Here is a 27668-nt window from a genome sequence, read left to right as displayed (position 1 = left end):
TAAAACAAACATATGAGATTTTACAGTTTATTGAATAATGCATCACTGATTTGTCAGCTCTATAAAAGCCTAGAGTTGTCTGAGAACTCCAACAGTTCAGTGCCCAATTCATTCCTCGCTCTCTCTATTAATGATGAACAAACAATGTCCAGGCCAAAAGTTCAACGTTTTGTGATGAGATATTAATTAATACTGCTTTTGATAACAAATCGGTTTTACTCTGCATGTACCGCCAGAGGTGAGAAGCGATCGATGCCGAAGAACGTGTCTTCAAAATTAACGAGCAGATTTCACATTATTATAGTACTAAATTAAATTAAAGTCTGTACTTAGTACATTATCATTAATCTATTATAATAATTCATTTTTTTCTGCATTATAGTCTCTAAAAACGCAACTTCTTAATATGTATGGATTATCCGATATAAATGTAATGCTTAATGTACAATGTTTATAGTTGTCTTGTTCGTTGCATGGAGAGGACATGCACAAGTTCATGTACCACTAATTCATCTCCTGCCGTTAAATTCCTCAATGTATTTGTTTTATACAATGTTCTAAATATCAGTAAATAAAGAACGTCTCAAATTATTGATTTATTATACCAAGTACTAATATGTAAGTTATACTGTATACATGTACATATATTTCATTGCACAGTAATTCAACGGGAATATAAACATGTGTATTTGCTGAGGAAAAATTAAATGAAGAAAGAAACATCGAAAATAATTTTTCGTTAAGTGTTTGGACTATATTTAAAGGAAGACGGCACATTTTCCATAAATTTTGTTCTATTGTCCAATTCCGTTTCTTGACGGATTTTTGATACTCGTCTCCACTTTCTGTAAACAATGATCACTTCAAGGATAAATGTGACGAGAACAATAGCCAAAATCCCGCCATACAGAGCGAATATTCCCGACAGGCTCTCGGTCTCCAGGGCTGTGGCGGTTTTTGGACTGCTTACACATTTGCTTTTTCTCCACCATTTGGCCTTGAACTTGGCAATGATTCCTGCCTCTATCATCTTTAGCATGCTGACAAAACATGAAATACATGAAAAAGCCTTATAATTATCAAACATGTTGGTAGGTAAAATCAGGCGATTATTTCAAACCTTCTATTGGTCAGGTGAAAACGGATCAATATATCAAACTTTCTATTAGGTAAAATCTAGCCATTATCTTTGATGACACTTCTATGAAACATTGTTATCTAGGTAGGTTTAAGAATACCAAACGCTTCTGTTTCACGTCGCTGAATAAAAGTTATATCGAATCATAGACCAGATGAAATATATACATGTTGGCGGTATAATAAGGTCATTATTAACATGTTCGGGTTTTTCTTACCGCCTGTAATATTCCAATGACGATTATGCATGTTTTAATTTTTGAAATACTCACTGATTATCGAATGCTCTCTTGAAGGGTGCCTTTTCTGGGATTATAAACGACAAGCTGATCTTGTGAAACGATTCCTGTGCTATTTCTAGAGATCCACAATCGTTATTTATCAAATACTCAAACTGGGAGTAATCCCAAAGGAGAGCAAACTGCCCCGTCTCCACCAGCTGGTACCCCTCCTCCACGGTTTTGATTTTTGGAATATCTGACATCAAGTCCCAAATCCTTTTATATAGACCAGTTGTGGCTCCCTTAAATGTTTAAGATTAAAAAAACAAGCAATCTCATCACTTGTCTAGGAATTTTGAAGTCATATAAAGTAAAAAACAAAGATAGAACAACAAGGAGTAAATTCGTAAAAAAATAATTATAAATAAAAAATTAAGACGAACATGTATTATATCTTTATAAAGATTTTGACGAAACTTGCAAAAGGTTGATATACGCACAAATTGTTTCGAAACAATCTTTAAAAATCCAACCAAAGGTTGTCTTAGTTCACATCAAAAAATCAAAAAAATATTATAAGAGATTACAAATCAATTTAATCACCTTAAACATTGCATGATGGTTGGTTTCCTGAACTATCAATGGTTTATAAATTGTCTGTGAAGCTAGTTCCTCCAAATTCTTTACTGGGGGTTTAGCCAAGGATATCGTCAAAAAAGCGGCCAAATTAGCTGTGTATGAAGCAGTTATAAGAATGGTGAAAACCCACCAGAATCCAAGAATGATTCGTCCTGCTCCAAAACTAGGACGTTGTCCGTCATCTGAAACAAATTTCGTTGAAAAAATAAAAAGGATAGCTCCATGTACATGCATCTCGAATGCATTCAAAAGTGAACGCAATACAAACATCGTGCATTTTAATCACATGCATTTAAAAGACCATGCATCGACGGAAACCTACGGAAGTCTCGCATACGCTTATTCTAGACTGATCGTGGGTTTCCGAAACAGAAAAGACCGCAACAGATAAAGTTAAAATCATGAAAGAAGATGGTTGAATAAGGCGTGTAAACTGCCTATGTGAGGATAGATAAGATACTATTAAATTAAAATATCAACAAATCTCATAGTTCTTTTCTTAATTATTAAAAACAATGTATATTTACCATAATATCGATTTATGGCCCTTGAATATGTTAAATAACGACTGAACCAAATGGGCATTTGTGCTATCTTATTTCCCCACCTTCTTACAGAAATATCATAATTAAAGAAACAACAGGAAATACCAGATAATGTTTGTACCTTGACCGTACACGGTTCCAACAATTAACCAAATGTTGTGACCCAGCTGCAGTTCCCGCTCTTTTGATTCCGGACTCAGTTTGGCTGCGACGTATAATACATACGCCGCTACCACCGTAGCCACCACCACTGCCCACCACGTAGTGTAGTGCAGAGGAAGAAAGATGCGGAAGAATTTCTGGACCTTGTTCTCTACTCTCTTCATGAGGATCCCCACACCATCTTCTTGGTACGGCAATACATAGTCTATGACTTGTTCACGGGTAGCTGTTACGGCAAACGGCGCCACACCAATGTCAACCTCCTGAAACCGGAAGTCAAAGGAACCAAATGTAAGAAAACGCTTCATTTCTATTGATGGCGAGTCCAGTTTTTTAAAATTTACCCAAGTAAATATTTGTGTAGTAGCATACCCCTCTCATAACCATTCCGACCATTCCTGAGGCATTGAGGCCATCTTCTGTAGGGTTTCCAAACAGTCCGCCATCACCATCGACTGACTCGTATCTGACGTAATAGTGAATGCAAGGATAATGGTGAATACCAACATCCAATCAAATGTATGCATAACATGTTTTCCTATTTCTATTATTCTTTTACAAAAATACTTAATAGCTATCATTTCTAAACTATTTCAAACATTTGTGAAATAGTCTTCGATATTACGTTACCGAAAATTGAAGGCTTTTGCGTAATCTTCCAAAATGTCATAACAGAAGCCGTAGTAATACGTCTCGCCATTTTCTTTTGTTCCCTTCATCACATAGGGAGCGTTCTTCAACATAGCATTAGTCTAAATCTTTAACATTTGTAGATAACTTTATAATTATATTTTAAAATATTTTTCTATTAGTCTTCTATCCAATAGCAATAAAAATATATTTTCAAAACTTTTCAAAACATGTAATTCAGACGGTAACCTATAATTCTTTTGGTAAAAAAAGGATATCTTTTTATTGTTTTCAATATTCAGAAAACTTAAAATAAGCAAGTTGACATGCGTTATTACCGGAACAGAAGCTACTTTCAGTACTCTGTTGCCAAAGTCCCTAAACTTGTTCTTGAAGAGTTCTTCATGACTATTCAGTCCTTCTTGGTTTGTGAAAAGAGCTACTTCCTCAAAATCGGACGTTTCTTTACAAGAGCTGTGAATCCTTAATGGGTAATGTTGTTGAACGGAAGTCCAATTGGTCTGGGAATAGAGACCATGTGGAATTTATCCTTACATATTATTTTTTGTTGTACAACGAAGAAGTCGTCATACAAACTATAAAAAGTTATCATCAGACATCTTTATAGAATAAAATACTCACGAGACAATTTTCTGTGGTGTTTTCAATTCCCGAGGCCCGTTGATGTAATATGGTCTTAATTATATCCTGCAATTCAAAAAGAGGTATTTAAAATAAAACTGGACTGAAATTGAACTTTATAATCTAAAACGGCAGGTTGTCTTTTTTTTTTAACAATGCTTGAATGGAATGCTTCCATTTCATAAAAAGGTGTCTTATAAAAGAAAAACTTTGTTACACTGTAGTAATCTTGCGATAAAAGAAAAACTTACACTGTAGTTTCCCCGGAGCCCCGTACTGAGTGTCAGGACAAAGCTGCGATGCAATGACCCATAGTGATCTGCATTTTGTAAATACTTAGGGTCAATATTCATAACCCAGTGAAGCTTTCGTTCGAATAAATCCAATGATATAGCCTGAAATGATTAAGCAAAAATACGAAAAACTCAATGCTGAGAATTCACATTCATTATTTCTCAAAAATTCGCAGCCGTCTTTTCATTTGTGTATGAATATCAATACATTATTGAAGAATGCTCGATCGGTTTCATATAACTACGAGTTAGAAAGACCCCGATTTCATAGCTTTTGTATTTGTACGAGTTTATGAAACTTGAAATAAAGACGTATTGGATTTGTAGGAACATAAGTATGCAATTTATTGAAACTTCATGTACATGTCATATAAAAATCAATGGTTCCGATCAATACTTATAATTACTTCTCTTGGTAAACAGTATTGTTAGGAGCATAAGTATGCAATTTATTGAAACTACATGTACATGTCATATAGAAATTAATGATTCCGATCAATACTTATAATTACTTCTCTTGGTAAACAGTATTGTTGCTTTTATTCTATAGAAACTCAAACATTAGTTCATTAAATCTAGGTGTATTTGCGTCGAATACTTGATTACTTCTGCCATACATCTTTGATGGTGTTCAGCGTGAGGTGGGGTTCCAAAGCTAGGTAGACATTTTCGTAGTGGTCTTCTCTCCTGATCATTGATAAAGTACCCTTAATAGTATTACCCTCAGTAGTCATCAAGATGGAACTGGTCGCCACGCCCATTGCACTCAGCCGGTGTACAAGATCCTGAATACAGTTGGAATCTAGAAGCAATTAAACCAACAATTCAATCTAAATTTAACCATTTGTTCAGTTTCAAAGACGTGATCAAAGGTTAAGTTTCTTGTAGATCATACAGGTTTGTCAGAATAATGATGACCTGTAAAAATATTAATCTTTCACGTAAGCAGACTTGTTAAAAAACGGTGAGGTACCATAATAATCATCATAAAAAAGATTGATATGGCTCCAATTTTCCCTCGTCACTATAGAAACAAATCCTTGATTTCGAAGCCAGCAATCAAATGGCAAACTTGAAGATGAGAAAAATATATCGCGCTGATTTGCTAGCAGTATCAAAGGCTGTGATGACACGTCCTGTCTCTGAAGAACCCACGCAGTCTCCCCGGAATTAATAACTACAATTACACATAGGCACTCCTCCGTTAGGTTCTTTACTGAAATAAAGACACATTTACTTAGTGAACCTAGATTCAAACTGTATAGAAATTTCTACTTTATCATTATCATTATTTTTTTTATAGAAAATTTCATGTACAAATAATTGAAATGATAATCTAGGATTTATGTGATTAAGACAATACCATTGTGCTTTACTTTTTAACAGGTTTTTCTCTGTAAGTAATTTCAATTAGTAAAATACACCTGTATTAGAATCCAGTGTGTGAAGTTCGAAAGTAAGCCGACTTACTCTTTTCAATGAGCGCAAAAGGTTCGTTTTCACCCATACCGTACGGAATATATACAATGCCCTTCTCTGTCTCTGTGTTGTTCAGATCCGTCCATGCTATTTTGGAATCATATAGGACCCCTGAAAATTGATGAACATTACGTAATGAAACACAGAAATCCATCGTATGCATCATTTAATGTATTTGTCATATCGGTAATTTCATTTCAGTGCTTCAAACTGATTTTCGAAGAAATTAACTACAAAATCAAAGTATTTCGTTTCAGATCATAGTAAACAGATATAAGTAAAAAACTTGTGCTTAATAATGAAAAGGAACTATTCGAACAGTACAAATATATCCGACAAAGATGAAATTGAAATAACTCTTTAAAAATACTTACCGATTTTATGTGTGGCTATTCCCACGCTTCTATGAATTACAACAAACGATATAAAAATGAGCACAAAATTCTCCATAGCGAGTATCTCAATTATTGCTATGTCAGTTCAGATTCCAATCAGGTGAGTGCTTTCAGTGGACTAAACGATTCGTTTCCCGGGTGTATTGATATATGGGAGAGACGTGGGTAAGAAACGGCGGAGATGAAATTGGCCATTTTAATTTCATGACAAACAATTTAGGATTGATTGAATAATAAAGTCATTATATAACTAATTAAAAGCTTCATTTGGTCAAGGTTCTTGCAAGTTTATTCACTCTAACCAAAAACTGATACTACACGAGAGACATACATAACAAATAAATACCGGTATACAAACTTAACATATTGTCAGGGGAAAATAGATGATTGATCTACTGCAAGAACTTTGACCAAAGGAAGCTGTTATATAATGACTTAATTATTCAATCGTAGTTATACTATAGAGATTGATTAATAACAATTTCATATAGGGGAGGGGATTAGAAGAACAAGAAAAATAGACAATGTCAAAAATATATAAAATAAGTGCAGATAGATTTATTTCTCACTAAGACATTAGTGTTAGACATAATGTCAAAAAATTGAAGAGATTTAAAACTCAGCAGTATTCGATGCTTACTTCCACCAAAGCCAAATTTTCAAACGTAGTGACTCACTGCCCTTGTGTTTCTTGTTACATTTATTCATAAAATTTAGTTCCACTATAGAAATTTGAGTGCATACCACAATAACAGACAAGGAACTCAAATTTGACAATTAAATATACTGTAACAGTACTTATTTTATCAATATGCCTGATAAATATTTTCTATAAAGTACAATAAATACAAGGAAAGACCGAAATATTAATTCTGCTTTCAATTAATCTATAGCGATTGGAAATTATTCATTTGGAAATGAATGTAAGATCAACTGTTTCCTGTAAAACGATACTTTGTGATATTATTATATGAACAATTCTATTAGGGTTTCGGAAATGAACAGTTCGCAATTTAATCATACAGGTATACTAGTATTTAATTTTCTATAAAATGTATATTTAACGTACATAAAATATGCTTTTCGTCTCTTTATTATAATAAAACATTTTGAAAAATAAGGAAGTGTCATTTTTTTTTTTTTTACATATTAAACATATCTGGAGTAACATTGCACATGTAAATAAGAAATAGTATGCTTATTATTAGTTATAAATCACCATATTATTTAAAAAATAAAATGTTAGTTCTCAATGAACACTTCCTACAAAATTACACATACAAAAGCAAGACTTGTTGTTCATCAAAAGCCTATCTAAACTCTGCATCAATATAAAGCTCATACTTCCAAACAACGAGGTTGTTTTCATAGGTAGGGGTCATATTAAAGTTTCTTTAATCTCCACAGGATAATGAGGACGCCCAATATATTTTACTGACTTACTACATAGTCAGCGCATGTTTATCTATTGTTATCCTTTTAATGATAGTTGTATATTTTAAACAAAAGCCTATATACATGTATATACTTTTTATAGCCTCTTTTGGGTAGTATGTGCTGAACTATATACCTAAATTCAAGTACGTATAGATGAGAGTAAATAAATATTAATATTTTTGTACAAAAAGCTTCGATTGACAAGAAGTTTGTTTACATTATAATTTATAAATGGTGAATTTTGTCCTTATGATTGTTTATTTAAAATAAATTGGGTGAGGCTTAATATTACTTTAGAAATATCGTTACATATAGTCAATATATTTTAGTAAAGAAGGGTTTTAATGGCCAATGTTATAATAACTATAGAAACAAGTGTAAAAAGTATAGTTATCCTTGTTGCAGAATATCCAAGGCAACAAAAACCAAAAGTTTGCAGACAATTTGTTGTTGAAGTCCCTTACAAAAACATTAACACGTACCAGTACTTTTAGTACTTTGATTAAAAGATAACCTTAAGTATCTGTATACAAAATTCGGTTTTTCAGTAGAGAGAATTAAAATTTGACGACACCGTTTCATACCGATAAGACTGATAATGTGGACATCGCAGTAATATACATGTACAATCCTGTAAACATATTTGAACCTTAAAATTTTGCAAATATAACATTTATTTTATTTTAACTAGATCCATGACTGACCATTCTAGAGGTCTGACATGTTCAATTTTAATTATGTCTGTCGTGGATATTCATAAAACACGCTATTACAAGAGGCATATGGGCCACATCGTTTATCTGATAAATATTTATCATTCAATTCACCAAAAAATCTAACTTATAATTTTAAATGCCTCATTAAAAGTGAAACTTTCCAAGGTGAATATTTTTAGTACTGCCTCAACTTGTCATGGCTAGAATGTCATGTTTAATCCTGAAAAATGCAATACGGTGGGCAGATAGTGTTTTGAGATAGCAAATATCTGAATCATGGGTACTTCATTCTAGAAGTCTTTAATTATAAAAGGACAAAATACCAAAAATAATTTATTAATAAAAAAGATTTTTATCCTCTTCAAAAGACAACATGTTTAACAACTGATAAAAATTACAATAATGTATACTAAACAATGTGGGAACTAGTACATATGAAATGATATACATGTATATGGTCATGTATATTAACATTTTTCTTGTTATATGTCACCAGCAACACCAATTCGTCAATGCTTAAAGGCCGAACATTTTACAAACACCCCCTTTTTTACATGTACAACTTCAAAATGATGACGCTTGTCAATCAAGTTTGAAACAATAGCACCCAGTTTGATTGACTTGATCGTCCGAGCGTGATCTTGCCAGGTCCGCGGATTTCTCTTTACTAGCAATTAACAACGTTATCTTTGATATCTTCCGTCATGTATTGAATTGAAAATTGATTTTTAAACATTACCAGTATTAGAATTGATTATGAAAAATAATTATTCAGTGATTGAAAATACGCACGATTTATATTTGAATTATGTTGAATGTGTGTGACCTAATAAATTCCACGAAAATGCATGGACAGCTCCAAAACATATAACATTTTCTTTTTACAACAAACGTACACTATGCTACTGAAGCTATATTTACTGGTGAGAAGTTCGTGCATGTAAACGTCACTCCATGGAAAACGAACTCCATTAATTGTCGACGTATAATGGCTGTTTTTACAATCCACATTCTTACTGATCGTATGGTTTTCTTATACTATTATAATTGTTAAAATTAATTTTTTAAACAATGTCAAGTGCTAAACACAGTGTACTGAGTTATACTTTTATAGCAGAATTAATTTACTGCATTTTTTTCAATTGTGCTTTACACACGTGTGCTTAGAGAAAATTCAGACGACACATACCATTTCCGTATAAATCGCTTCGTATGGTCATAGAACAATAAGATATTTAAGATCAATTCTGACTAATTCTTTATTTCCTGTGTATTAATTTGCCTCCTGTGTATAGCGATTAGCAGCGTTCACGACCACAGGTAGACTGCAAGCCCCGGAGGCTTTCACACCTCTAATAATTAAGCCCCGCCCTCACCTGAGATTTACCACCCGGTAAAAATGTTCGGCCTTTAAACATCTTAACATTGTACACCAACAGATGAAACAAAAACAAAAAAAGATTCAATAGATACATACATATAACAATATAAAAGAATCAAAAAATTAGTGGCACTTCATATATGTCATTATACATTTACTTAAACCATTTGTTAGTTTAAAAATAAAATATATATATAATATCTCTGCAAATTACAATGCACTATATATATTTGTTATTACAGCCTATATTTCACATTAAAACCTTACTTTATCATGAAAAACAATAATGAAGTTCCACAAATAGAAAGTCTTCATTTTCTAATTGTGTTTTTGATATTTTTTTTTATTTTGCCATAATTCTTCAATCAATGAAAACTACATGTATATCCTATATGCTACACTAATGAACAGCTACAATGAACACAATAACATGCAGTGAATTTACTGCAGTAAATGAACTTCAACATCAATGTAAACTGCACAACATGGAGCCCAAAATCATGAATACTAACATGTGAAAATGTGATGAGATGCCACACTTTTATCATTTATATCATTTTTTCATAACTATATATCAGCCAAATATACTCAAATTTATCATGAATCTTAACAAGATTATCAATTTCAACATAGAATATTTCTTACTTACAAATCATCATACTTTGCTTTAATGTTTTTGTAATGGAAAACAACTAAATGAACTGATATTTAATGTAAAAAAAATAACTATTGTATACAGGGTTATTTTCTCCCCAAGTTATATTCGCCCTGCAAATGGTTTCGCACCATCTTAAATTCGCCCAGACATGCTTGTGTACTAGAGTATTACTCAAAACATTGGAATTCGCCCAGTCTTAAATTCGTCTGCTGACAATGAGGGCAAAAGCGGCGAAAATAAAACAAGGGCGAATATTTCCCTGTATAAAGAACTCGCTTTTGGCATTCCTGTAGAATAAAAGGTCTCATTAGAAGTTCAAAATGTACATTCAAGTAGTTTGTAAATACTTATAAAGATTAACTAGCATTACAAAATAATACAACAGATCTACGGGTCACAATGCTCCCCTATAGGCAATGTTATTACATTGAACCACTAGTTAACTAATATTTTGTATTTCCTCTGAATATTACACATAAAACTATCATAATGTCAAATATAAAAAATTCAACAATACAGGGTACATGTACACATGTATGTTGTAATACTTTAAATAAAAGGCTAAAATATTTTGGTTAACCCAAAAATTTCTATCATTTTAAAAATCATTTGGTTTTAAAAATATATTTTGATTATTTATCTAAAAAATAATTTGTATACTCAGTTTATTGAACTGCCTGCACCAAAACTGTACAATATTGTATGATAATACAAATTTGTAAGCAAATAAAAATTTTTACAAAGAAATTCAAACACCAACATCTATACCTTCTACCATTGTAGAAACCCATGGTTGGTCTCACATCTGCTTTTTGACCTTGGCCTAACACATTGAACTTCCCTTGTTTTCATGAATATTCATTATTCTCAATTCACCAATTAGAAAGTGAAACAATTTAGTTTTTGGAGGTATGAAAATGACGATCATGTGATGAAAACAAGCTGTTGTTTATAGAATGATGCATGCGTAAGCATTAACAGTACTGGTGAGATTTCCTCCAAGAAAATGTGAAGGAATCCATTGGAATAGAGTACAAATTATTCATGAAATCGTGAAAATTTCAAAACATTGGTCCAAGCAATCAGTAAGTATGCGTAAGACTGGCCTTGGGTTTTTGACAATGACCTTCCACATAACATGTACAATATACAAAATAATGTGATTAGCGAAGTTGAATAAACATTCGAATTCAAAACAAATAAAGAACAGATCCCTGAAAAAATTCCTTGTGGACAACATATCTAATTAAAAAAATCATATTTAAACAACAGAAAAACAAATGATACAGCAACAGAATCTACAAATGTTTCATTGACATCATCATAATTACTGCCTTGATGTCATAAACCCCCTCTTTTAACAACTGTTCCTCTGAAAAATTTGTCATGCACTGGCCATGAACACTATGCCATACACATGTATGTCCCTCTGTCTGATTACAAATGCACACTATCATGTGTTTACCTTTTTATGATTATACATGTACATATAGTTGTACATGTATATGACCTCTGTTGAAAATATGTTTTATATATTGGTACATCAATGATACATAGTTTCAAATTTAGAGCATGTATCAAGTTAACCAAAAAATAATAAACTTACCCCCAAAATATTATCTCATCAACCTCAAATGAAAAAGGACGTAAAACTTTAATAAAATGCTTAACACTTAACTAAACCACCTAATAATCTCATCAAGAGTAGCCATTTTTGTCACTGAAGTCTTCATGCTCCATGGCCTCATTTTCAATGGGCTTCCACAGCTTTAGAACCGCCACCAGAGGGAGCCCCAAGTTGACTTGGACGATGTGAAGTTTATACTGTGGTGAAACAGCCTGATCTTCAGGGGCAAGTGCATATCTAATACCAACATCAATGACCAGATCCTCCTATAGAAAAAAGAAAACACAGCTATAATGAAAGGTTACGGAGCTCACTGAGACAAGGCATCACCTAAAGTGTATATTAGGCCATCATTATTATTAGTCCCCTACTGGTTTTCACCGGAGGGGACTATAGCTTTCCTCTGCATCCGTCAGTCCGTCTGTCCATCCGTCCGTCTGTCTGTTCCACTTCAGTTTTCCACACTTTTTTTCTTTAGGCGTTTGAGGAATAATATGAAATTTGCTGAATAGCTTCAAAATGTCAAACTACAGATCAAGTTTACACTTTTGTAGCCTCATGTTGACATATTTTCGAGAAAATTAATTTTTGATATTCAATTTTTTAAGGGTTCATTATCGGGCTCGGTGTGTATCAAATAAACGAAGAAAGTATGTTGTCAATAATAATATCATGCATTACTTGAACCATTCCTTTTATTCTTTCTAACAAACAAATAAGTTCTGTAAAATAGTGTCAAGCATTGTGTGGTAAATTTAATTGACAGTTTTTTTTTTATTATTACAATCGGGTTCGTAATCGGATTCGTCTGTTGAGACGGTAAGAAATGATATTCTGCATAAAAGTACATTGTTTTCACAAATTTCTACAAACCGGTAGGGGACGTGTATTGCTTATGCAATACTCTCAGAATGCTTGTTTTATATCAAAATTATATTTAGTATAAATTATATATTGTTCTATTGATCCAAGAATAAATATCAAAGTGATGTCATTTTATTAAAAAATCAAGATAATACTTCTCCTCTGATCTGCACTTACAGTTACTTTCTGTATCTCCTGCAGTGTGCTTTTGGTACGTGTCGGGTTATTTGAGGTCACTTTTGGGTTCATGTCCTTCAAAGACACAGCCTAACAAAACAGAAAAATTACTAATAAAGCATTGTTTAAATAAAAAAAAAAACCCCTGAACATCTTATACTCCATAAATGAATTTCATAATATACCAGTACTTAAGTATTTATTCAAGACAACAATATAATGAAAGAGACATGACAATTTCCTTTTAATCAATAAATTTCTATAAGCCTTTCTACAATCCAAAGTGTTTGGTGTTTGTAAGATTCAGGTTCCTAAAATGGCTCTGTATTTATCAGTGTTTTTTTTGTGGAGAGTAGCTTCCACTAGATCAAGTACATTGCTTAATGCCTTGAATACCGGTATGTGTTAAAGAAAAGGAACATTCAGAAATAGGCTTATTCAAATCCCCGCTAATTTGTTGAAAAATCTAATTCTGAAACATATAGTCACAGCATAACAATTGACTGAAATTAAGAAAAACACAAAACCATTTTTCCAATTCTGCATTTTTTTTAGCACACATGAAAATTGAAAATTAGTTGAAAGGCCTATTTATTGTGATACGAAGAGAATAGATTGACTAATTGAATGTACAAACCGAAGGGATTTTGCAGATGTAAGCCACTGCTTGGAGGGTAATTCCTGGATTTTTGACTGTGGTGATGACATGAAGAACATTAGAGAAGTCTGACTGAAATTCCATCTCGAGATCCATCTGAAGGTCTTGGATGTGTATTAACTTCTTCTCAGGTTTTTCTGTTAGAAATAACAGTTTCACAAGTTATTTTTCATTCATGCTACAACTGAAAATAATTGCAGCTGTTTATCTATCTTTTTACTTAATACCATGACATCTATAAAAGCAAGGTTAACACCAAAACATTGCACTGCCAAGTAGTTTTTATTCATTTCAATGAGTATTCATTTCAAAATACAGTTGAACTTCAATATCTCTAACACTGATATCTCAAATAAAATGGATATGTCGAATAGATTTGTAAGTCCCAACCGCTTATTTTTTAAAGGACTATACACTCGAATACTTCGAATACTCGGATATCTCGAAGTTTTTAAACAGTCCCATCTACTTCGAGATAACAAAGTTTGACTGTACATGTAATAAAAATTTTAACTCGCAAAGTTTTGGTGCACACCTCACTACATATGTACAGTGTACGAGGGTCAATCAAAAAATACGAAGACTTTTGTCATAGCTATGTTACTTAACGTCATATCATTACTAAATTTGGTAGACATAATTTAGCAATAGTTTCAAACAATTTGCAAGAAATTTTTTTAATAAATTCCTTAATTTCTAAGAATTATTTAGAATCTAATCCTGCAAAAATGAGGTCACGGCGCACGGTCAAAATTTGTTTTATGTCAACAATAAACCATATAATGTTGAAAGTAATATCTCTATAGATTGGGCTTAAAATCAAAAAATATTGAAACCTCAAATTAAGTATTGTCATGGTATTCTATGTTCCAAATAATGACGGGATATATTGTTTTGTCGAACAGATATTAGTAACTAAAGACAGATAGTCCTCTTTAGAATTGACTAAAAACATCGACGTCGACGGACGTCACGGCGCAACGAGAAGTACAATCAAAATGGATTTAACCCAAGAAAAAGCCGATACAAGCTATGAAAATGCTCAATGGTGCAAAAAATAAGTCAGCTATTATTTGCAAGTTTGTGTTTAACTGTAATGAATTTTGTGGGGGTGGTGGAAATTGTATTTTGAATATAAAACAGTCCGAAAGAGAGTAGAATATCTGTAAATATTTGGTAAAAAAAAAGTAACGTCAACCGACGTTCAGGGTTATCCTTACTGTAAACTAATAGATACATGGTTAGAAAATGAAAACTTTGAAGAACTAACTTCTGATTCTTGAACAAATGTGTGCAAATAAGATGTTAAGTGGTTCAGTGCCATTTTAAATTGTAAGGAGAAAGGCACAAGAGACTAAGCGTGATATAAAGATGGGATATATCTATAAATTGTGCGTGTTTAATCTTGACGTTATGTTTTGAACGTTACCGTGCGCCGTGGTGACTAAACATGTTGTTTTTAAAAAGGGGTAACAAAAATACCGTTTCACCAAATGGACTAAAACTTCGCATATCAATAACATAAGTGTAGGTGCACAGATTAATCTGTTAAGTATGACTTTAATGAAAAATATATGATAGACAGCCACATTGTCTTCGTATTTTTTGATTGACCCTCGTATGTATAAAATTTTAAATTATTTTTTCACACAGTTTGCAGATGTAGAAAATATCAGGTTCTAAAGTTTCTTTCCCTGTGTTCAATTTTTCATGTACATGTGTACTGCTAGAATTAAGCTTCTGATTTTTTTTTCGCCTTTCCCTTAACTATGACCTACATGTAAGTTTAAAGTAGATCAGGTTTTCTTTAACTTCACAAAACAGACTAAGAACTGTAACATTCACAATATAACACTCACGGTGACACTCCAGCCATCGTAGGGTGCGCTGCTGATACAATTTTGTGGCCCCCTTCGTGGAGATCTTGTCTGCCAGTGAGCGTTTTGGCTGAAGAAGATTGGATCTGATTTCTGGGATCTGTAGCTTGTAGTGTTTAGGCTCTTTTCCGATTGCTTCAAAGACATCCAAATTGTTTTTAAAAAGAATACACCAAAAGACCATTCTTACATTAAATTTTAATAGAACCTCTTTTTACATCTATTTAGTGAATAAATAATATTGTCAGCTTTCAATCAAATTTTAAATAACGTTAGTATTGAAAAAAAAGCACTAATTAATAATTGAAATAATGACTAACCCTCTTGCACTTGGGAGAAAATTTCGATTACAGATTTGTCTTGAACAATGAATTTTTGGAGATATTTCACCAGGATTCCATTGACAGCATCTTCATATGCAAACATTCCAAGGCTCCTGCAGTGTTCAATAATACATTCATATCCAGTAAGATACATGTGATAATAAAAATAAAAGTTTAATCAGATATGTAAAGCATTTTTAATTTAGTTTTCTTCTTATATAACAAATGTGAACATTTTAACCCTATGGAAACAGCGAAACTTCCCTCCCAAAATATGATTCTTGTGTACAATCATTCTGCATTTCAATCAAGTCAGGTTTGAAATTGAAAGAGCCAGTTGCCAAGCAAACATAAGCATTAACTGGATCATAAGAACTATTGATTGTGTAGCAATGCTCATGGTGTGTGATTAGTTCTCTATGTACCTATCTATATTTACTAGTACAGTACATGTAAAGGTTATTTGGCACAACATTCTTTGAAATTTCCCTTTGTTCTTACGTGGCATAACAAAAGACTGTGTTTCCTCTCTGCTGAATATTAATCATATCTGCTGCATGGGAACTCTCCACCCGGTTCCTAAAACATAAAATGGTATATATTGGTATCCACAATATGAGAGAATCAATACTAATTGGCATATATACATGTACATTTAGTTTAAATAGCTTATACTGTAAGGTTTACTCCTGAATGCATTTTTTAAAAATCTGATAGTCTTTTCATTAGAAGAATGTGTTTCTGGTTGTTTATTATACACCCAAGCACATGGGGAATTTAAGACAGGGCAATTCCAGTGTCTCAAATGATCTCTCTCTAAGCACAGCTAGGTCTGGGCAAATCCAAGACAGGGTGAAACCGTTTGCAATTGAAGAAGGGCAAAAATAAAAAATTCCAAGGAGCATAACTCTGTCAAACTGTCAAACACCCAAAATCAAATATGACCTAGATATTAATATGATTAATCAGAATACCAAATTTCATTTCAGTATCATGTGCAACCTCTGCAAAGAAAATGAATGGAAACTGCAAATAATTAGAATTTTTTCAAGTCAAAGCAGCATAACTTTTCCAAGTCCATGGGGCATAACTCTGTCAAACACCCAAAATCAAATTATTATGATAAATCAGAATACCAAATTTCATTTCAGTATCATGTGCAACCTCTGCAAAGAAAATGAACGGAAACTGCAAATAATTAGAATTTTTTCAAGTCAAAGAATATTCAATAACTTTGTCAAAATTGCTCAATTGCACCCAAAATCAAACTTGATCTAGATATTATTATGATAAACCTGTATACCAAAGGACTATGTGCGGTTTGGACAAATATCTTCCCCCGATTTTAACCAATTTTTAAATAGTATTGTATAAAAATCAAATCTTCAAAAATCATTGCACAGTGGACACCTATCACTTTAATCTTGATTTTAGTCGTCATTGCGCATTTGCTATTACGTCATCCAAATGACCTAATTCTCGCAAATGTGCAAACAAACAAAAATATTTTTTCGTTTCATTTTTGCTTTATATTTTGCATTCGGAAATATAGGGCGCAGGTCTGCTCAAGTACGATTTTAACATATGTTTTTCTTCAGATAATTATACACGTTATACTAAAAAATGGTACTTGAGCAAGCCTGCGCTCGATGTTTCCCAGTCGAAAAACCATCGGAAAACACCCACATTTTGCTACAAAACATCAATTTATCAAAACAAGGCAATCTTCATGACGTCATTTCTACATTATGACGTCACCTTGGTAATAAACCTTTACACCCTTATTTTCAAACCGATTTTAACTATCTTCCATTTTATTTTTAAAGCTTGTAATAAAACTTTAATTTTGGGGGCAAAAAATGCATAATACGGCACATAGTCATTCATTTAGTGGGTGCAACCTTGCAAAGAAAATGAACAGAAGCTGTTGGTGAACAACAGACCAATTTTAACTGACCAACCAAAGGAGGGCATAATTGAAGAGAGTATGAATCAATAATTAAATAAGAAACTTTAAACCACTTAAACGGATAATTAAACCAAACAGATTTTCAGAAATTTCTACAGATATAAACAGCTATTTCACTTCTAGTACTCATAAAAAGTCAAAGTAAATTTATGTAAACATGTATTGATTTTATGCATCAAATCCTATGTTTAGATACATGAGTCTACAGAATACCTGATTCTACAAATATCCAAAATCAGCACAATGAGGTCAGGGTCTGGCTTCTGCATCCTACTCAACACATTTTCTGCACTAACACAGTCTTCTATTGTATAGCCAGCCTTGGCATCTGGTGGCACAAAATAACACTTTCCATCCTCCTCAAAGCCATGCCCACAGAAGTAGAACACAGCATACACACCTTTCCCAAGAAGTTCTGAAAAATAGTCCACAGCGGACAACATTTCTGTTTTGGTCAGGTTGAGTAAGGTCACGACCTTAAAGTCAAGGTGTCTGAAAAGCTGGGCTAGTGTGGAGACATCAGTTTCCGGGGCCTTTAGCTCTGTCTCATTTTTGTAGTCGTAATTTCCTATCAATAGCGCAACTTTGTCGGTGGCTGAAAAGGTAAAGCTAAGCAATTAATCCACCTTTCAAAAATTTCAACAACTCTTTCTTGGTACATGTATTGGCATTGTTATGACTTTAAATAACATCTTTTTGGTACCATACACATTAAAATATTCCGTCAAAAAACTATTATTTATATGAATACATGTTAATGTTTAAATTTTGCTAGAGGAGGATTTATAATTTGAATTTGAGTTGGGGGAGCAAGAAAAAAATATGTATTGATTTATTAGATTTACAACATGTCAGCAATGCCTTACGATTGAACTCTGGACGTTTGAGGGGGTCCATTTTAATGGTGAGACAAGCTATCTTGGAATGGCGACTGAGATTGAGTTCTGGCACAGACACCATACACATGTAGTTCCCTTGTTGTTCCATGTCCTGCAGCCGGTCCAGTCTCATCTCACTGCTACAATGACCTGTAAAACATGGGATAATCAATAATTCAATTCCGGTTGTAACAGGTACAGTACAAGTGAAAAGCTGTCAATGTGACAGCAAACCGGGTTTTCTTTTATGTAAACTGTATCCATAATCCATGTCAACCCTTATCCAGTGAAATGGAGTACCCTACATGTATATGCAACATTTTGCCAAAAAATGACTAAGTTCAAAAGCTGGTATTTTTTCGATAAATTATCGGAAATCAAAATCCTACCAATATGCACATCTCTGATATATGTACAATTGATCTGCAAAAGAACAACTTCCTATCTTGAGAACTGTAGGAGGAGTTATCCGTACAATGAGGGTACCCTATATGCAATATTTTGCCAAAAAATGACTAAGTTCAAAAGCTGGTATTTTTTCGATAAATTATCGGAAATCAAAATTCTAGTAATATGCACACCTCTGATATATGTACAATTGATCTGCAAAAGAACAACTTCCTATCTTGAGAACTGTAGGAGGAGTTATCCGTACAATGAGGGTACCCTATATGCAATATTTTGCCAAAAAATGACTAAGTTCAAAAGCTGGTATTTTTTCGATAAATTATGGGAAATCAAAATCCTACCAATATGCACACCTCTGATATATGTACAATTGATCTGCAAAAGAACAACTTCCTATCTTGAGAACTGTAGGAGGAGTTATCCGTACAATGAGGGTACCCTATATGCAATATTTTGCCAAAAAATGACTAAGTTCAAAAGCTGGTATTTTTTCGATAAATAATCGGAAATCAAAATTCTAGCAATATGCACACCTCTGATATATGTACAATTGATCTGCAAAAGAACAACTTCCTATCTTGAGAACTGTAGGAGGAGTTATCCGTACAATGAGGGTACCCTATATGCAATATTTTGCCAAAAAATGACTAAGTTCAAAAGCTGGTATTTTTTCGATAAATTATCGGAAATCAAAATCCTACCAATATGCACATCTCTGATATATGTACAATTGATCTGCAAAAGAACAACTTCCTATCTTGAGAACTGTAGGAGGAGTTATCCGTACAATGAGGGTACCCTATATGCAATATTTTGCCAAAAAATGACTAAGTTCAAAAGCTGGTATTTTTTCGATTAATTATCGGAAATCAAAATCCTAGCAATATGCACACCTCTGATATATGTACAATTGATCTGCAAAAGAACAACTTCCTATCTTGAAAACTGTAGGAGGAGTTATCCGTACAATGAGGGTACCCTTTTGGCAGCCGCCCGCCCGCCCGCCATCCGCCCGCCCGCCCGCCATTTTCACCATTTTAATAACCGGATTTTTCTGTTGGAAAACCCGGTTAAAAACTTGTTTATTATGAACACGGATATAGCGAATTCTCGGATATAGTGAAGTTTAATTGAGTCCCCGATTAAATTTTTAACAAATATTTGCAAAATTTTAAGGTTATAAGAAATTCGAATATAACGAATTTACTGATATAGCGAACTGATTTTAAGTCCCGCAGGGTTGAATAATAACGAAATTTAACACTTTTATAACGAATTTCATTACAGTTTAAAAAAAGTTTGCACTACCATTTAACCATTTAGTTTGAAGTAATTTATTTTCATATAAACTCTACGACTCACAATCCGATTATTAAAATATCAAAGAAACATGTTTTTATTCTAAGCCTCAATTAGCAAAAATTAAATTCTGGTGAAAGAAAACAGGTATATAGTGAATTCACTATAGCTATTACTACGAATTCGGATATAATGAATTACGGATATAACAAAGTAAATTCATTGGTTCCTAGGAATTCGCTATAACCAAGTTTTACTGTAATTTCATTGGCTGGAACAAATAATCAAATAGTATAGTCTGCCTTTATATTAGTATATTACAATGTGATTAGTGACATTTAAAATATCAACATCATCTACTGTTATATATGTATGCAAATTATCACCTTTTTAAGAGTTTATAGTCATTCATAGACACACTGTTTTATTTCCAGCTTTAAGTGCTGAAAAGTTATTTGAAAACAATGAACAAATTTGTTCCCATTTTAGAAGAGTACAACCATTTTTAAGAAATTTTTATCTGATGTTTTAAGTTAAGGGATGCCCTAGACATAAACATTTGTAATGTTTCAAATTTAAGTTCCAAGAATTATCCCTGATGCAGATGATCCACTGTACATATTGTATATATGATATAAAACTAGACAAAAAATGGATCAGCAGAAAATGAAATTGAGACCAGTACACGCATACCGGTAATAATATAAATCGAAATTTGAATTTTAAGCTTAATTTAATCTAATGCAGCTTTTTCAAACCAAACTAACGAACTAAGATCATAAAAAAACCCACCAGGGCTCAGTGAAGGAACCTGAATATTACCTTGCAACTTTCTTCCATCTTTATACCATTCATAACACAGTTGTAAACCCCTGCAGCGGGCCTCACAGCTAAAAATACAGCTTCCTCCATATTCAACAGTGCATGACTTCGGATTACTAATGATCTCAATTTCTGCAAGAAAAGTTTGACAACTAGATATTAAATAAATCTAAAAGAACATTTTTCATAATTTCAATATATACGTACTTGAATGTACATACATGTAATTCAAAATACCACTAGACTATTATAAATCATAAAGCATCTTTTAGAAGTAGAGGTGCTTTATTTCATAGGTGAAATATTCAATTTTTAATTATGCAAAGTTAACACAACTATTCATTTATATTGAAACATGAAATGTACAGCTGATCTACAAGCTCATAATGTTATATAAAAGAAAATGCATAATTTTGTAAATTGCACAAACTTCACTTACCTGCTTGTACAACTGGCTCAGGTACATTTTCTACAAACAATTATAAAAAATTAATATTAATACCATCCAGTACTTATGCAAATTGAAAGAAGGAACCTATAGGTTTGCATACTGTTACAATGATGTATTGGTTTTCAGAAAATCATAAATCAGAAAGTCTGGGACATTAAATGGCATTCAACAACATTAAGTGATTATCATCTGAGATGAGAATAATGAATTAGAATTTGATCCTTGGCTGTAGAAGATGCATTACATTATTAAAGATAAGAAAGAAGTAGTTCCGTATTTACCTGACACTGTCACTATGGCTTCTTTACTTTTGACTTCTCCGAAGGCATTTTTCACCAGACAAAAATAAGCACCAATCTGACTGCTTAATGCGGGAATCTATAGGTCAGAGGTAGGAAAATATTTCAAGATAAATTAAAATTTTGTAAGATTCAATTTACTTTGAAATTGATTTCATGGGTATGTATACAGTCAAATGCATAATGTACATATTCCAGCCATTCTTGTATGGTAATGACATTCCATTATTACATACATTAATTTTATATATGAATGAAACTAAACCACTGCAAACTTGAAAAGAGTCAAATTTTGGTTAGAATGAAGTCATATATAAAATGTAGCATAGTACATTTATTTAGGTTTAAAATAATGAAGTTTTCTTTGTAGAGATACATGTGATTCAATCAGTACCCATAAAGCTTTACTGACCTTTATGAAGCTCTCGTCTGTGGTGGTGAAGAACTGTCCGTTCTTGTACCACTGATAAATCAGTGGCGGCTTTCCCAGCGCCTGACAGTTCATAATCAGAGTGGATCCCTTCATGATCTGCTGACTCTTGGGGTGCTCCAGGATATATGGAAGAACAGCTGCGGGGCAGGAAAAAATATGTCTTTACTCTACATTAAATTTTTAAAAAAAGTGCTTTATAAACATCATTTCGGAGAAATTTCAATTCAAAATGATTAACAAAGCTTGAAAATATTAAGACATAATTCATTTAGTTCACTTATGTACGAGTAGAAGAAATAACTAAATAAGGATTACAATATGTGTTGCTATCAAATACATCTTAACTCTCAAAAACTTAATATGCAATTTAAATGAAAATTTGCCTGGAACTTATGTCAATATTGGTTCATTTAGAAAAAAAACTGCATCAACCAATAAAACATTGATTCAGTTCTAGAAGGTTTTGTCTGTGTGGTTAATTGTGAATATATGTTAATTCTCCACAAACCAAACAAAATCAAAACTTCTGGGAGAAAAATCTAAAATTTCTTCATCTAAGTGAAATTAACAAAAATAATTTTGATACTGATAAGACAAAGACCTTTTTCCGGCATGACATCTTTTTGGCGATAGAACGGGGTTCTATCTAAAGCAGTGGAGTAGTTATAAGGCACCTCATGGTGGTTTGTATCTGTGGTACATGCACTAGTATCTGAAAGGGAAAACATCTGACAGTCTACTAACAACACCAGGAACCACAGATGAAAATACTACAGGTCACAAGGGTTCAAAGTACAACTGTCTGAGATACTGGGAAAGAATTGGGGTTATTTTTAGTACATGTAGTACAACAAACACGAATAGATCTCAACATAGATAGTGAATGGAGATTTCATAATGGATTCAACTCTCATTACATCTACCGGGCATAAATTATGTATGATGTTAATCAACTTTTATTCATGATGACTCTGTTTCGAGATTTAGTGGAGAAATACTAGTTCGCAAAAACTAATTTTTTGAAACAATTTGTAGATTATCTGGAAAGGAAAAAGGTAGCCGCCTAAGCGGCATTTGAGACTGGTTTGCTGCGATCAAGTTTCCCTTTGCTAGGCTCTTGCAAACCTCGAGAAAATTTCTCTCATTTAAAAAGTTGGTTCAAAGTATAAACTCTTGTAAATCAAAGTATAAACTCTTGTAAATCAAAGTATAAACTCTTGTAAATCAAAGTATTTTGGAACTAAATATCATTAAAACAAACTTTAAGGAAGAATGGTGGAAATTTTAGGTTGGGTAATAAGTTGATAAAAATTAATGTATTTCCATGACCTATTACCAGTAAACATGCAGATTACAATTAAGGAACAATTATGAAAATGTATGTCTTCTAGATATGAATGCATGAACATGTCATTAGAAAATTAATATGTCTACAAAAACACAAAATGACAAAATCTACAGTACATGTACTATTACTTGTGAGATTAGTACATGTACAATGATATAATTTTAAAACTGATTAAAAAAGGATAGAAAACCCACAAACAAATAGTACTGCTGTTATATCTTTTACCTTCTTCATATCCTGCTTTTTTCAATGGACGACTTTTAACAACTACAACTGACTCTCCGCTGAAATGGACCTGGGTATCTCCCTTGCCATTGTGTAGACGACAGCAATATGTGCCAGAATCATCAAATCTAAATACATTTAGTACATACAATACATTGCATAACTGGGCTAGTTTGCATATGTGGGTAAGAATACCAAATTCACACAAAGCTTTTTCTGGTGATCTGAAGTTATAATACATCATTATTGACTTTTTATATTGGTTTACATGGTCAGCTCTTAGCTGTTTTGAATGTCTAAAAAGTTAGTTTGAATGACCTGGACCTCACTGGTCAACAAAACTTAATCACTTCTGAGTAATATCATGCCAACCGCTTCACCTGACTGACTCAAGAATCAAATGATATACATTTATCATAATTATTTGAAGCATGTCCATGAGATGATGTAATTCTTTTATTTCCTTGAAAATCAAACATATTAGTACACTGTATCCTTAAACTGCTTTTGTATTCTTAGAGTAAAATGTATTTCTATGCAGCTCAAAATATATTTAATATATATGTACCTGCACTTATCAATCTTTAGAACTTTGAGATTCTGCCCATGCACCTCTTGGTATTTGGAAGTGGATGGGTTTAACCTGAACCACTGATATCGGGGGTAAGGGAAGCCCACCCCTTCAACCTCCAGTCTCAGCAAATCACCCTCAGTCAACTCTAAGGTCTCGGCAGGCTGGCTCGTGATCTTGATTTGATCTGGAATAAAAATTATAATTTTTAAGGTAAGGGACATGGTCATAACAACACATATTAATAAATATGCATCATACATGTATCATCTTTGAGATCAATTCAGTCACATAATTATCAAAAATCTGTAAAAATTAAATGTGACCATCCTGAACTGTTAAGTTTACTTTGCTACATGTAGAGAAATAAATTGCTTAATATATAGAATTATTGTTTGTAAAATTCTTATAGACTTCCCTGTTCCCTTTGATCTGCTCTAAGGCTTTATTTCTTTAAAACCTTCCTTAGAACAGATATTATCAAGTTGTGAACAGAGACTTTTCATTCTTTCCCTTAATTTCTTAACAGAACAGATAAAAAAATATGACCTTGGGGCTACATGTACATGTAGCTCTCGTCACAATCACATTCACCTAAAAAACTGTTAGAAACCAAAGCTGCATACCATATTTCTTTATGTACATGAGGATTTTTTCCAATTTGAGCTGATCTAGGACTCGAGCAAGTTCTTCTGCTGTCATGTTCAGGGCCCCAAGCTCGTTAATCAGGGCCTTACTAGGACTATCCCTATGTACCCGGCTGGCAATCCTCTCGATGTCTTGATAACTGTAAGACATATTAAGAAAAATAAAACGATATCATACTAGAAACTAGTTCTGAGAATTTCATTATAAATAGTTTTCAAATGGAAAATTTTATTTGCTTCCTGTAATTTTTAAACTGCTTCTACCTTTATAGACAAAATTGATTTCTTTTATTCATAAGGGACATTTAAAATTCTTTCCACATAGTCAAATTCCTTATGACTAATGTATTGGTCTAACCAATTGTTATTGCTTTGAAATTTTTAAAATTGCATTTTTTTGGTCCTTTAAAGTTTTGTTCATATTCCAGATAACCTTAATATCATTTCTTAATTTAAAGTTCATTATGACCTGATAATCATAAATTTAATATCCTGAACGGCCATAGACCCTTCATCAATAAATCTTCAAGATTTCAAACCTAAAGGTGTATTTTCTGTACAGTCTGGCAGTAGCCGAAACAAAGGCCCTCCAGTTAGATGTCTCTGGTCCATTGTCCAGATACTCTCTAAGGTCGAGCATGAGTTTGGACGACAGATCACAGATGTTTGTGTCCGGGTCCACCGTCAGGTTTCTACATTGCTGTTTACTTAACATCCTTCAAGCATATGTCTATGCCTTAAGGTTCAACACCTTCTCCTCTGAAAATCAGATAAAAGGAAGCAAATGTATTGCATGAGTGATAAAAAGGAGAGAAAGGAGAGAAAATTTTAACATTTTACTCTTTAGGTTATAATGACTATTTTCTCTGCAATGCCTACAACTACTGTAACAGTACACGTAAAGCAACAAAGAGAAAATTTTCAAAAGTAATTAAGTTATAGTCTGTCCCAAGATATTTTTGCCGCATATTTTCTTAAATTATTCAATATTTATAAATACCTCTTGGTTCAGACGATGTTCATTCAATAGTATGAAAAAATCCCAAGATTTCCCCTTTGAAACGCCCCCTCTAGCTTGTCTGGTATCAGTACACGGCTAAAAATAGAAAGTCTACGAGGTTTTTCATTGCCAAGGAGATGAAGACGCCCGTATGATAACGTTGAAAAATTGCGCGAGGTGTCCCGAGTATTTCCGAATGGAGAAAAGATGTCAACATTCCCCATTATAATTCTCCGTAGGAAGTCTGTTTTCGTTCCTGTGAATTTTTACGAGGGAAAAATGATAATGTGTGAATGAAGTTATCTTGGGAATTTTCCCTTTCATCGATTTTAATTGCACTTCAGTCACAGGTATGTGTATTTTTATTAAAAATCGTTCAAATATGCAGCATAAATATCTTGGGACAGACTATAGTTATTACCACCAAATAGTTGGTGTTCAATCAGCAAAAATATAACAATACTACAGTATAGAATCTACTATTAGACCCAACAGTGTACTGTTCTATAACTAAATCATAAAATTTGTCCTTGCAGGGTCCAATTTCTAGGGCTAATTGAAAATTAAGACACTGCATGCTCTGAAATTTAAATATCTGTTGAATTGAAGCAGGTTGTACTTATATTGGTCTAAAATTCTTTTTAAAAAATTGTAGAATCTTAATCTAAAGCAATTGATGAAAGGAAAGTCAATTAATGCAAGATACTACAGTAATTAATTGATTTGTAATGTTCCAGCCAGCACAATGTGGAGAAACCATAATTATTCATGTCCCAATTCATGTAAGATGGTGTGCAGTAACCCTAAAAAATCGAAACATACTTTCTGCTTAAAATTCTTTGATTTAATTTGCTTTTACATACTATAGTACAAATATTACTATACAGTATATTCTTTAAAAATATTTTTAATCATATCATGCATACTGACTGCAGTATACCTTTATCAAGTGATTTTGAGTGGCGTTGTAAATCTATAAAGATACAGTGTAACGTTATATATCAAAATAAATTGAGCCAAACATGTTACATGTAACTTGATGTTAACACTGGTTGTATAATCAGTGACAGTGTTGATTATCACGACAATTAAGTTGCACACAAAAAATTGTGGATCCGTATTTTACCACATGGCCAAATCCTCTTTCGTACAGATATTATGAGATTAATAAGACTTACTCATTCAATCAAGCAATGTTCTACGTCTCAATATCTTCAAATAATAAACTTCTCGTAGGCTAAAGATGCCATGGTACATGCAAGTCTGTTAATAAATAACCGGAAGTATTTTTCGAGTGCAAAAATAGATTGTGTGACGTCGACCAATAGAATTGTTCAAGGCTTACTCTGTTGTCAAGACCAATGAGCGTCTGTGTCCGCGACATCAACTTTAAAGATAAATGAAAATTCAATACAATACTCAATTTAAGAGAGCAATTTTATAAATAAATTGTAACA

General features: G+C 32.8%; 2 protein-coding genes across 2 annotated transcripts; both read right to left on the bottom strand.

The window, feature by feature from the left end:
• Positions 1 to 70: 70 nt before the first annotated feature.
• Positions 71 to 6675, bottom strand: LOC105319333 (glutamate receptor ionotropic, kainate 2). The gene is made up of 13 exons (XM_020063739.3): positions 6123 to 6675; positions 5740 to 5859; positions 5243 to 5485; positions 4887 to 5071; positions 4228 to 4371; positions 3977 to 4042; positions 3673 to 3855; positions 3335 to 3438; positions 3077 to 3170; positions 2664 to 2967; positions 1962 to 2179; positions 1410 to 1660; positions 71 to 1040 (listed from the first exon to the last, which is right to left on the bottom strand). Exons 1-13 carry the CDS (start codon positions 6196 to 6198, stop codon positions 740 to 742), a joined length of 2289 nt encoding a protein of 762 aa, XP_019919298.3. The 5' UTR covers positions 6199 to 6675; the 3' UTR covers positions 71 to 739.
• Positions 6676 to 8616: 1941 nt separating this feature from the next.
• LOC105319332 (mucosa-associated lymphoid tissue lymphoma translocation protein 1) lies at positions 8617 to 27539 on the bottom strand. Its single transcript, XM_011416833.4, has 18 exons — positions 27390 to 27539; positions 25751 to 25970; positions 25191 to 25351; positions 24562 to 24751; positions 23994 to 24121; positions 23022 to 23132; positions 22400 to 22557; positions 21970 to 22066; positions 21677 to 21706; positions 21238 to 21369; positions 18697 to 18858; positions 18044 to 18425; positions 16363 to 16440; positions 15859 to 15974; positions 15521 to 15673; positions 13641 to 13798; positions 13004 to 13093; positions 8617 to 12228 (listed from the first exon to the last, which is right to left on the bottom strand). The coding sequence occupies exons 2-18, from the start codon at positions 25924 to 25926 to the stop codon at positions 12034 to 12036; spliced, it is 2517 nt and encodes an 838-aa protein (XP_011415135.2). The 5' UTR covers positions 25927 to 25970; positions 27390 to 27539; the 3' UTR covers positions 8617 to 12033.
• Positions 27540 to 27668: the final 129 nt, after the last annotated feature.

The sequence above is a fragment of the Magallana gigas genome, chromosome 6 (assembly GCF_963853765.1).
Source record: "Magallana gigas chromosome 6, xbMagGiga1.1, whole genome shotgun sequence".
Classification (NCBI taxonomy): Eukaryota; Metazoa; Mollusca; class Bivalvia; order Ostreida; family Ostreidae; genus Magallana; species Magallana gigas.
Note: the sequence above shows the minus strand (reverse complement) of the source record. Positions and strands in the feature narration are given on the sequence as shown.

Excerpts from the sequence above, each read along its gene's own strand:
- LOC105319333 (XM_020063739.3), bottom strand. The coding sequence starts at position 6,198 with ATGGAGAATTTTGTGCTCATTTTTATATCGTTTGTTGTAATTCATAGA. Across the intron at positions 5,486-5,739 it reads TTTTGCGCTCATTGAAAAGA|TAAAGAACCTAACGGAGGAG; the intron begins GTAAGTCGGCTT and ends TCTTTATTTCAG. Across the intron at positions 4,043-4,227 it reads GGCTCCGGGGAAACTACAGT|GATATAATTAAGACCATATT; the intron begins GTAAGTTTTTCT and ends TTTGAATTGCAG.
- LOC105319332 (XM_011416833.4), bottom strand. The coding sequence starts at position 25,926 with ATGTTAAGTAAACAGCAATGTAGAAACCTGACGGTGGACCCGGACACA. Across the intron at positions 13,799-15,520 it reads ACGATGGCTGGAGTGTCACC|AAAAACCTGAGAAGAAGTTA; the intron begins GTGAGTGTTATA and ends TATTTCTAACAG. Across the intron at positions 12,229-13,003 it reads AGGAGATACAGAAAGTAACT|GAGGATCTGGTCATTGATGT; the intron begins GTAAGTGCAGAT and ends TTTTTTCTATAG.